We start from the raw sequence: 12,871 nt of genomic DNA, 5'->3' as shown, positions 1-12,871 counted from the left end.
CGCCACAAAAAATTACCACCGAAGGCCTAATAAAAAGGTATTTGCACTCCCGGTTGATTCTGCATGTGATATGTGAGAAAATATGCTCTCATACATTTTTTAAGTAAGGATATTCAGTTATCATAAAAGGTTTCCGGTAAAATTTAAATGTTTTTTTCACAAATTGATTGATTATTTCGGTAAAGAGTAAATTATAGGCACTGTGGACAAATCTATGGTATCTGGAGGCTAAAATGGCTTGAAAATATAACTTACTCCAAAAATTCTTAATTTTCCAAAAGGCCAAACTTTGGCCAACAGAAACTACCTTTACGATAAACGAAACTCACAGACCTGAGTAACTGCAGTTCAAAAGGCTTAGATTACTTAGTAGAAACCAAATATATTTTTCTATTAGTTTTCCTTAATTCAATTAAGAGTATATGGAATAGGTCTTAGACTTTAAGAAGGAACTAAAAAAGCAACAAAGAGCACAGGATTATGGAGCAGTTCGTTATAACCTACATACATATTTATGTAAAAATTTTTTTGTGACACTAGGCTTGGATACCCTCAAGTATATAAGAAATAACAAAGTGTTAATATTCCTGTCTATCCTCTTTCAAACTATTCTCTCTGTGCATTCAGCGAAAAGCATAGATTCTACACAGGATTCTCTAAGAAAACAACAATGTGCCTGGCGAGCATGATGAGCCGCTATACGCTACTCAAAAAAGACGCTTTAAAATATTTAATTTAATTTAATTTTATATGATACGCATATTTACGCGCATAATGAGGCGGGATGAAGCCGAGATAGCAAGTTTTCACGCTGGTTGCCTCCATTTATTGCGATACTTGCGACAACTTTGTATTTTCAAAACAATCCACACATACATACAAATACACGGATACCCTGTCAGTGACGTGTTTGCATATGTATGAGTTGATATTAAAAAGGCGCAACGAAAGAAAGCGCTGGAACGAATTGCTCGCAATGAAGTGTGCCGGTGCCGAGGAAAGCCCAGAAGAAGCGGCAGAGAAGAAGAGAGCGGGTTAGCGTTTGAGTGTATTGTGTATTTGCGGGTGCAGCGGCGCGTAAGAAGCAACTGGGCGCAGTTAAAAGGATAACCACGTCAGCGGCAGCGAGCTGCGTTGTAAGACTTGTCGCGCATTCACTCATACATACAAACACACATTTTGTACGCGCGGAGGATCAGCAAGTGGTCTGCAGAAATATCAGCGCCGAGAAACAAGAGTAAAACAAGGCTTTGCCATTTGCGGCAGTCAAGACTATCCATTGTGAAGTTAGAGAAATACGACTATCCTCAATATGCTTCCTCCTACATTTGTTTACGCCATTGTTGGCTTTCAATTGGCGTGATTTCTTCCTTGGTGTTGTTGTCGAGACTTTATATTTTTATTTTCTTACTCTTCTTCTGTAAATAATTTCTTGCACTTGGTTTTGTTGTGCGGCATGTAATTAAAAGAAAAGAGTTATAGACGAGTTTAATTAGCTATTGAATGGTGGCAGGTATATAGAGAACATGCAATGCCCGCAGACGGCGGTGGCAAATAATCGGAACAGACTACATTACTAAACTCGTATATTAAATTCTTCTTTCTACAAATACTCGAAGAATCCCTTAATTGACGGAGATTTCGATTATGTCTCTAAGGTTATTTCTTCTCCCATCAAAATGTAAAATTACTATTTCAATTTTAGGCTCATACGAAATCGATTCTACCCTTTTTTGGTACAAAAACTTGAACCATTAGCGATCCAATCATCCATTCTGAAGCTCGAGAAATTTTATAAATGAAGATGTTGCTGAAATTTATTGATTACCTGGATACTCATCTTAAGGACATTTAGTCTTCTACCAAGTTTCTTCGACAATTACTACCAAATATCATTGAGAACCAAGACAGGTGGACACATAGTGTGCAAACTCTTTTAAAGCCCCATCCATCCATCTACTTTAAAGCGTCCTTTGATTTCCAGCGATCCAAAAAGCTTGATTAACAACTGAAATACATTTCAGAATCTATGAGTCCATTTGATTCTCCAGCGGATCTTAAAACTTACTGGAGCACTACTCATAGAAGCCTACCCTACAAAAAAAACAGTAGAATCTGCTCGAAATTTCTCCCAGGATTTCTAGCCTTCAACCTTTTATTAATATCATCTTACATGTACGCTCAACTAATGGCTTGTAATATGCCTGCTAATGAACCTGGTAAACATAAACAGATTTATGCGTATATACGTGAATATGTATAGCTGACATAACAGTTTATCATAACATAGCTTCAGAACGACCTCGCTGCCGCCTTGTCAGGCATGTCTACAGCGTGAAAAAATAAAAGCGAAGCAGAGAAAAGCAAAGGAAACAGCTATAATTCAGTATGAAAAACATACTAAGCAAAAACAATAGAACCATGTTGGCAATAAAGACAAGCTGGATTGACTACAAGAAGTTAATGTGGCTTGAATGGTCTTAAGAAAATATGCCATTCATGAATATGTTGCAACTTATTTTGCGATAGAATCGAATAATTTTGCTAAGCGAAACCGAAACCTTACAATCAGCTGAATGAACTCTGAATCAGTTGAAGAAGAACTCATTGCATGTTAGAGAATTGCTTAAAATCACCGAAAAATCTTTCATCAGATAATCTCGAATAAAAGATATGGATAATGGAGAGCTTGTGATCTTGCGAACTTGATAATTTACAGATCTCAAAACATGATTCAAATTGTGCTTCATAAAGGCAGCAGAAGCGATTTGACAAAGAATATTTCATCAGATCCTTACTAAGTATATTAATTTTTGTTTTTTTTTTTATATAATACTTGTATTTAGCATTCAAAATCTTAAAAATGTAGGTACGTACTCATACATATATCGAACTGAGGTTATTGATAGGAATTGGCGATCGAGTATAAACTTTTAGCGTTATCTGAACTTTATCTTTAGTACCCTTCAATTTTTCATTAATACAACCCCACCCTGTATTTATTTATATACAGCTGCGAGTGTGTATACTTAGAGATACCAATTTCTGTTCTTACTGACGTTAGCACAAATTGGCTTCTCGATTGCTGAATATCGTAAAAGAGAATAAAATAAATAATGAGATAAGAAAAATAGACAAAAGGAGTCCAAAACACAGAGAATTCTGCAAATGTTGCTATATGAATGCCTATATAGTAGTTATTAAAAATTGATAGAATTACGCGCTTAATTGACTCTACATTTAAAACAACAAAAAGGCAGCAAACATACTCCTTAAGCTTGGCCCAAGACACTAATGAGGGCAATATTTCAACAATAGGATAACTTGCACAGAATCATTGTTGAAGTGAAGATAAAAGGCGAAAGGCAACAAAAGCAAAAACTTCATTGCATTTCACTTGAAGAACCCGTCAACTGCGAAGACAGCCAACAAAAGCGCAACAATGCTTCCTGCACAGCGAGCAAAGGAGAACATACTGACATTATTTATATGCTTGCAGTGAGGACTCCGATACATAATATGCTATATACATACATATATGTATAAATATATGCAGCATAGGGAATGGATAAGTCGTATTGAAGAGGCGGTGTGGTAGACGCTTTCGCCATACAAAGTTATGTTTATTAGTGGTCAAGCTACGAGTGCAACAAGCGTGCCAGGATTTGAGGGGAAAGCATGAATGGAATTCCGAGAGTTCGCATTAAGGTCTCTCCTGCCGCTTATTATTGAAGGTATGCAGTGTGGTTTTCAGTGGTAAATTATTTTATGCAAAATATGAGAAAATTTATTTAATTAAGTTATACTTTGAAATTAGAAATTTGTGTCTAACAAAATTCGATTTCATTATTCAGTGATCATCTAGCGTTTCCAAATAATATTTGTAGTACGAAGGGGCTTTAGCTTTAAATAAGTGTCGGCTTCGGGGAAGACGTCTTCATTGCAGCTAAATTTCTTTTCAGTGGGCATTCTCTTGTGCTCTAAAGACAAACTAAAGTCAATGAGAGCCAGATTCACAGAAATTCACTTGCGATTCCTTGCCAGGCAGTCAAAAGTATTATAAGGAAATGGAAAGTTTAAACTTTCCTTGGTACTTATTAGCAATAATTTCAAATAATATAGAAATATCACGACAGCTTTTCAGAGATGCCGTGATACCGTTTTAGTTTTGAAGAATAATGAAGTATTGTTTCCACAGAGTCACATTCTTATGAATGTTAAATGACCAAAAAAGAGGTAAGAAACTAATCCGGGCATCGCATCGCCATTCACATTGGAGTGGTCAGAAAGGATTCTTTTACATATGACTCAAGCAGCTCACGACTTCAGATCTTTGACCAAGTATCCTCTGGGTAGCCTAAGAACATCCGTTTGATCTCTGACATAGGGTTGTGGCTGGGTTTGGGACCCGGCACGTAAAAAAAACACACCCAATGAAAATTAGCAACCAGTCTTGGATGAGAGACACGACTGGCGCGCTGTTGTTAACTCGGCTATAATCGCGTAAGCGGTGTCTACGCCAGTAAAGAATTGCAGATATGAAGCTAAAACATTTTTCCATCTTTCTGGCAATTATGTGGATTTCATCAAAAAAGAACTGCGCCGTCTTCTATAGGTGTATGAGGCGAAATTTTGAAATCGCTGGTATCAAATAGTTTTAATTCGGCCTTGCATAATGAGTTCGATTATTGTACCATTGCCTCCTACATAGTCGAAAATTCCGGGCGAATTTCGGCACCGAAATTTCGATACCCCACACAAATAAAAAATTATTTGATTTAGATCATTCGGTTCATATGGCAGCTATATGCTATAGTGGTCCGATATCGGTGGTTCCAACAAATTAGCAGCATCTTGGCGAGAAAAGCACATACAGTGGCTCACAGCTTAATTCATGCATGTGGAATTATACAATTTGAAATGCCATATATTGACAACAAAATGACAAATGAATATTTAAAACTTGTTAAATACTTAGTGTGATATCCGTTAGCTTTTAACGCAGCTCTTAGTCTAGCTGGCATGGACTCAACTAATTTTATTGTACTTGATTTTCCAATTTTGTTTCCCTCTTCCGAAATAGCACTTTTTAGATCTTCCTTATTACTTATTCGGTGTTTACGGATGTTATTTTCCAATAAGACTATAAATTCTCCATCGGGTTCATGTCGAGTGAATGGGGCGGTCGATTTATTAGACGTGGACAATTCCATATTAGTCAGGTTTGCACTATTAACGATATTGACAGGTTTCTCGGCTCTTTCGATTAAATTTTCTTTTAATGTATTAAAGTACAATGTTTTCTCCATAACACTCTTAACAAAGACCAAATTTCCAAAGCCGACTGCAGACCTACATGCCCATACCATAACAACACTTCCACCATCATTTTTAACAGTTCGCCTAATGTTACATCTCTGAAGCTCAGTATTGGCTTTCCGCCACACGTACGCCATTCCATCTGAGCCGAATAGGTTGATTTTCGCCTCTTCAGTCTCTTCAGCAAAAATTACAAGGTTCCACAAGCTAAAATCCCTGGTATCCAGCTCCCTGGCAAAGGTAACTCGGCTTAGTCATGAGCACGTAGTACACGACGCACAGTTTCAGCACAAAATGATTTCCCTAGCTCCTCCTGAATCTCTGTAGTTGACTTTGGAACTGATAGCCGCAGGTTTTTTTCATTATACGCATAATTAAATGCTCGTCACGTCTCGACACTCAAAAATTCACTAAAACTGGCTTCAAACTATTAATGTATGTCAGCTTTAAGAACTAGAAATGTCTAGTAGACAACAGGCGCAACTGGATTTCGCTACAACATAGACATAAGTTATGAACCACTGTATACTCGTATGCACAATCTCAGGTTAATATCTTAAAAAAAAAACTGATGTATTATACATAGCTAACTCGGATCAGCTCGTCACATTGATCATTTTTCAATATAAATCTCTTCTAGGTATCATAAATTTGGTGGAAAACTTAGTACACCCTGTTTATTGTATAAATATTTTCAAAAGTTGATTGGAGTCTATTTATAACAACACACACAAGTTTCCACTGAAAAAATCAGTGCGAGTAAATGCTAATTTATTTGTTTACAGTCCCTTGAGTGCTGCTGAGTGGCTGTCAATTAACGCTCATTTGTTCAGATAAATGTCTTATTAGCACGCTTCAAAAAATCCAATAGTTTTTAGACTTATTAACGGATAGGCAAATACATAGGCAAGTGCTAAAAAGCTGAAAAGGGTGGGAAACTTTTTGCCTTGCTTATACTGCTGAAGACATTGGCAGGATAAGAGTTCACCCTGTAAGGTGTGTAACATTCCTTTATGTCTTTATTCGCGTACTACTCCCTTTTTTGACGCTTTTGTATTTTCTTTTTTGTTACCTTAACACTCACTTTTTTATTTCTGCTTTCTTTTTTGGATAAAATCACTTAAAACGGCGATCCCAGCAACTCCTTTAATAAAGGAACTTTCGAGCTATTTTCTATAAAGGAAGGGTATGAGTCTCTTTAAGATTTTTGCTTAGACACATAATCATTACAATACCTCTCTACATAACATATGCCTTAACATTATCCACTAGAAGTATGTATACATATGTATGTATATGCATATTCTACCTTCTGAACTCTTTATCACCGGCTTTCTTTCATTTCTTCTTTTTTATTTTTTGGCAATTTTCACCTTGCATGCGTTAATTAATTGATTTGATTGCTCATTTTTTGCTCACTCAGCGCATGCGTTGCTTCTAGAGCAGCTGTTGAGTAAAAACTCTCTATGTATTGCTCTGTTAGCAAAACTTTGCTCTCTGCACTCGTTTACAATTATGACATTTCTTCGCGCTCTCTTCTGGTTTAGACCATCTCTTTGCTGCCTTTTTCTCTCACAAAAGCAACCCCTCTTTCTTAATACTCTCGTTCTCAAAGGTGAGTTTCCCACATGTCTCACCTTTACATTTTTTCTTTCTTTTACTTTGCCTTTTCTCCTTCGCCGTTTACTATTTTTGCTTTTACTACTTATTTTCTTTTCAATATTCTCACTCACTCATCAATGTATAATGATTCTATTTTGTTTATCTTACTACGTGCGTCCACACCTCTCGCTCACCGCTCTCCGCCGCTATGCGTAAACGAGTATAGCCACCACCTTCTCCTTGCTGTCAGGACTCTAGTCGACGTATCCTGGTGGCTGAGTTTATTCCTATGTTCGTTTTCAAGTGTCAAACTTGTGTTTTTGAACTTTGGTCGCTTCTGCTTCTATAATGCATTCGAACTTATTTGTGTTGTTGTTACACTTATTGTTGTCTAACATATCATCTGCGTTGGCTTTGTTGCTCCAGACAATATGTGCTCCTACTTTGCTGTCTACGGCAATGTCGTTCGCCATAATAACTTTATGTGCCTCCATGCATGTGTATGTGTGTATGTGAGGTTGTGTGCATGTTTTGCTGATATTCCAAAAGTTCATGCCACATTATGCCATACTTCATGCTGCCTGTTGTTATTCCTTTCTATTATCCTTCCTTTTAGTATAATTATGTTGCTTTTGCTTTTGCTGTTGCTTTTTACGCTTATTGTTGTTGTTGCAGCTGTTTTGCGAACCGCAAACAAAGTCAAAGGTGAACATTGTGCCCCTTCCCTTGCCGTTTAACTGCATGGGTGTTCGGCTTTGCTGTGTGTGGCAAGTTCTGTTAGTTGATATTTGCATATGTTTGGCTTGTCGGCTCCCCTCTAATGGCGCCCTTCCAAGCAACTCTCTAATTATGCTCAATGTTAGCCTCTGGGGTAATTATTTTAAAGCTGCCATAATTTTCCATGCTTGAAAAGGCCGATGGCATTTTCTCGTATACAGATGTTTATAGTGTGTGCAATTAAGTAAATGATGACGATGAGGTTACTACTTGTTTTGTTGCATATTTTTAGGGTTTGCGGAGGTAGTACTGTTATACTCGCACACCTACTTATAAAAAAATTATCGCCAATGTCATTAAAAAGTGTTCTGTTTGGTATAAACAAGATCTCAAATCTTCATTGTTTTGTTATTTTTATGAGCTAAATAAATTTTTAAGAAGATTTTTTGGCAAAATGCGGAGGATTAAACAGTCTCTCGTCTTATAAAAAAAGAAGTAGGAAGGATCAGAGCATACAAATTTGATTGAGCTCCATGAGATGTCAAGCCCCGTTCTGATCGATATTGTATTCCTCACGACCATTGTCTTTAAAGAGTTTGAAATTTAGATTAAACACGAAGGAAAGCTCGAGTCGATTTATTTCAAACAAAACAAAGTTTGGCAACTAAAGTATTAACTTAAATTATATTAACTGCGACACAAATTGGGAACTTTGACGGTAAAAATATTCAAAATACTGAAATTTACGCTTATTTTTGAAACCCTAATCTCGTACAACTTTTATCGACAACGCAGTTTGAGTTCTCGAGCTATCGAATTATGCCCAGGATTAATAAGCCACACATAGAAGACATGCCATCACGTAATAGGTAGGATAGGAGATATATACATTAAACTTATTAGATGGCGGGCCACGCCCACTTTTTCAAAAATGTTTGTCCGCATATGCCCCTACCAACTACGATCCCTTGTACCAAATTGCAGTTTTTTTTTAATTTAGTGCTTAGTTTTGGCACTTTATAAGTTTCGGTTAATGGTAATTTGTGGGCGTGGCAATGATCTGATTAAGCCCATCTACGAACTCGATTTTTTTTGTACTAAGAAGCCTGCATACCAAGTTTCATCAAGATATCTCAATTTTTACTCAAGTAACAGCTTGCACGGACTGACGGAAGTTTAGACAGACAGGCAACCGGATTTCAACTTTTCTGCTCATCCTCATCATTCATATATATGTATATAACCCTATATCCATATCGTTTAGTTGTAGATATCACGTACAACCGTTATGTGAACAAAACTATAATTCTCTGTAGCAACTGGTATAAAAAGTGGTCTACTTCTTTTACGAGTGGCAAATCGAACGCAGCTGCCTAAAAACATTTCACTTGTGTAAAGAAATACAGATAGAAAAGCGAGCGATTATGCCATTTTAATGAGGTCGCCTTGAAGTGCGATCAACTGATTAAACTATTACATTATCTTTTACATAATAAAATGTAACGAGGGACCCAAGTAGAGGTACTTTTCTAATTACATTTTTCGACAGATCTCGCGTGAGTTGTAATAGCAGCCATAGCTGAAAGCGCAATTTCGAGCCAAATTTTGTTTAGCTCATTTCTGGTTCCATGGGTATGTAAACAGGTAAAATTGCCACATTTAGGACAAAGAGCAACATTAAGAGATTGAAGAGCTGCAATTTCATCCATAAAAAACAACGGTTTGGTGTGGTTTGTAGGCCGGTGGAATCATCGGTCCATACTTCTTCAAAAATGATACCAATGAAAACGTATCCGTCACTGGCGGCCGAACCGCGCCATTATAACCGACTATTTGATGTCTGAAATTGAAGCTCCTGAACTCGGCGACATTTGGTTTCTACAATACTGCGCCACTTCTCACACATCGCATCAGTCAATGGGATTATTGAGACAACACTTCGGCGAGCAGATAATTTTTTCGTTTTGGGCCGGTCGATTGGCCACCAAGATGGAGTGATATCACACCATTCGATTTTTTTCCGGGGATATGTAAAGTCTAAAGGCTATTGGGACAATTCCACTCCGATTCAGGCATTGGAGCAAAACATAACGCGTGTCATTTGCCAGTTACTAGTCGAAATGCTCGAACGAGTCATAAAAAATTGGTCTCAACGGATGGACCATCTGTGACGTAGCCGCGGCCAACAATTGAAAGAGATAATCTTCAAAAATTGATGCCAGATAATGTTCTTTCGAATGATAATAAACATTCCCTATTAAATTTGAAGTTTTTGTGTTTTTTCTTTAAAAAATTAGGCATCCCCGAAATGGTTTACGTATATAGGGTAGAGTAGAACAGAGCTCAACTCGGTAGAACAACGAAGTAAGGAATCAAGGACCTCCAAAAAATCACATACATAGGTTTCTATTGAGTCAAATAACGAACTTTTTGACATACTTTCAATTTTATTTTTGAACAAATATTCAACACACCACATACACCTTATTAGCGAATACTTCATAAATAGCGTCTTGCTGAAACGCTGAAAATTTAATGCTACCACATACGATGTAGTAAATCGTAAGCAATAAATTTTATTATGGTAAGTTTTCTCAGAAAATATCTCTGATGCTAAAAAGAACCCTCCTAAACGGTTTCAACTTGCTTTTTTTGCTGCAACGAAATGACAGGTAAATGAAATAGAAAAAGCAGCTTTGAATTTTAATTGGAATTTTTCACGTATATTTTGAGGTGGTGTTACAAAGTATAGTTTATTACCAGCAACTTTGCCAGTTAACTCTTCTCCATAGGTGTTTTGGTTTTCCATGAAATCGAGATAAGCCGTTTTTAGCACTAAAAAACTCGAATATCCACTGACTTTGTCCAACCTCAGTTGCATGAGTTATTCATATTTTATTTTTGCTTTCACATTTATTATTTTATCTTTCTTTTCTATTGGTATTCAACTTACTATGATTTCTCCTTCACATTTTATTATTTTCAAAGGCTTCAGCATTGGCCAAATATTTACGAGGAGTGAAAGTTGATACTGATAAAATCTTAATTAAAAATGCTCAAAAAAACTGTTTACATTTTACAAGCGTAAAACATATTTATGCGCCTCGAACTCTCTTTACGAAAATAAATTTAAAAAAAGTAGAGGAAAGTGAATTTTATAAAGCAACACTCGACTATCGGCTATCAATAGCCGGCAAACGCGCCCAATAGCCGCTCAAGTGTTGCCTAGCTATAATAAAATTGCACTTTTGTATTTTTAAGCGCGTTTTAAAAGTGTTTGGCGCTGCTAGTTTTTATTTTCGAGTGTGTACTCACCTTTTTCCTGCAACTGTTGCCGCTTAACGTCGCCCTTCAGCACTTCAGCCGTGTGAACCAGTTCATTGAGTTGCGGCTTTTTCATTTTCAATTCGCGTAAAACTTTCTGCAAAAGCGAGAAAAATGCGCAAAGCGATTAAAATGAAATTCCATACAGTGCATAAATCATTTAACGGTATTGCGAGTATTTTTGTGTGTGTGTGAGGTTTTGTATTATTTTCATACAATAAATGGCTCATGAAATAAAACTTCACTGAAACTGGGTAACCAATGACGGGCAGTCAAAAGGCGCAATATCAGCACGCTGGCAGCGCACACGTGCAACAATTTATTGTCTCTGCTGTTGTTGTAGAAGGAAACAACAAAAATGTAGCGCAGCATGCCGTGTACATTGCCGACATAAGTGTCCGGATATGAGAAAGTGCTCGAGCAGTGGCCGATTTCGATTTGCAGTGATGCTCACTATCTCTGACATATACTCACACACACACAGAGACACACATGCAAATGTGTGAATTCCTCGCATTCACATGCATATAGCACTCACCTCCTGCTTCTCGATGGCCAACCGCACCGCGTCCACATCGTCCACGGCAACACTTTGTATTTTTATCATGTTTTGCTCCCACGTCAGCCAATCCGATATTTGCAATACGGATTTATCGAAACTGCCAGCCAATACACCGGTGCCACTCGCCTCGTCGTTATAATCTGGATAAAAGAGAAAATCAATTTATTATTATACTTCGTGCATTTATTTGCAAATTGGAGAGCTCAGCTCAGTCATGAAATGTAGTGCAAAGTAAGGCGAAGCAAAACAGGTCGGTAATAATTTAAAATTTAAAGAGGTTCGGTTTTATTTATCTTTCACATTTCAAAGGGTTTTCCTTTTCAATTCAATATAAATATATCTCAGAAAGGCACTTGAAATTATACTCTTATAACCAGAGCCATATTAAAAATAGAGTTCAAAGATTACTCCACGCCGGGGGTGTTTTTGATAACATTGGCCAGGACTACAACCCTAAGAAACGTAGCCAAGTACTCAACCTAGTCAACTACTATTGGATATTTCCAGGAGGCTTCTTACAAAACCTCGCCTTGCTTCAGCAAGAAATTGTGTCATAAAAGTATATTTGAAGACCAGTTGGATTATAAAATTATTCGGAGTGGGATTTGGAATGTGCAGAACATGTGCCACTTTACAGTTTTATACCCTGAACGGGGTAGAGTTTAGAAGTTTAGATATAACCGAAGTTTAAGGTTTTAGTTTGTGTTTCATAACCTTTGCATGTAGGTATAGAGAGGTCTTAAAATATGTGAGGTATAAAAAAATATGTGTTTAAAAAGTCGTAAAGTTTTAAAATAAATTGATATCTAGTGGCAAATACCACAAAGAGAGCTTTTGATCAAAGATCGTCTGAACGATGACTCTTTTTCTCGAAAATATACAAATTTAGGACGATAAAGACCACATGCTATCATACTCCCTAAAATAAGAACATGTTGTTCACGGAATCTATTCTGAATAGCATCCACTCAATAGGTGTTGATCCTGCTATACAACGTTTTATCAGCGGCTTTTGACCTCTATATGGATAAGAACAGAATGAAACACCGCTAAACTGACCAAAGAGTAGACTGTAAACTGTGCAGCAAAATCGGTGGGACGACTACTGGCTGCAGGAGAATATGTAAATTCTTCGATCCTTCGAGTATGGCTCGGTGGGTAATGTCAGTTGTGCAAACACTGACTACATGACCCCACTTATACTCTAGGAAAGAAGGCTCAAAATAAACATAGAAAAATATGGCTGGTAAATTATATGGCAAGGTGTATTAGCTACAAGCAACAGTATAAACATTTATACGGAGGTTCGAAAATGAATGATGGAGTTGGTGTGGAAATACATATACT

General features: G+C 37.0%; 1 protein-coding gene across 4 annotated transcripts in view; it reads right to left on the bottom strand.

Annotated features, from left to right (window-relative positions):
* The window catches only part of LOC105228551 (dystrophin, isoforms A/C/F/G/H), a 363,859-nt gene that overhangs the window by 250,625 nt on the left and 100,363 nt on the right, over positions 1-12,871 (bottom strand). For all 4 annotated transcript variants that reach the window (XM_049447467.1, XM_049447469.1, XM_049447468.1 and 1 more), the window contains exons 14-15: positions 11,501-11,664; positions 10,954-11,059 (exon numbers count right to left, since the gene is read on the bottom strand). In XM_049447467.1, the coding sequence (XP_049303424.1) occupies positions 10,954-11,059; positions 11,501-11,664 (270 nt within the window). The remainder of the gene's footprint in view (positions 1-10,953; positions 11,060-11,500; positions 11,665-12,871) is intronic.

The sequence above is a fragment of the Bactrocera dorsalis genome, chromosome 2 (assembly GCF_023373825.1).
Source record: "Bactrocera dorsalis isolate Fly_Bdor chromosome 2, ASM2337382v1, whole genome shotgun sequence".
Lineage (NCBI taxonomy): Eukaryota > Metazoa > Arthropoda > Insecta > Diptera > Tephritidae > Bactrocera > Bactrocera dorsalis.
The sequence above is the reverse complement of the archived record's forward strand: the minus strand, read 5'-3'. Positions and strand labels throughout refer to the sequence as shown.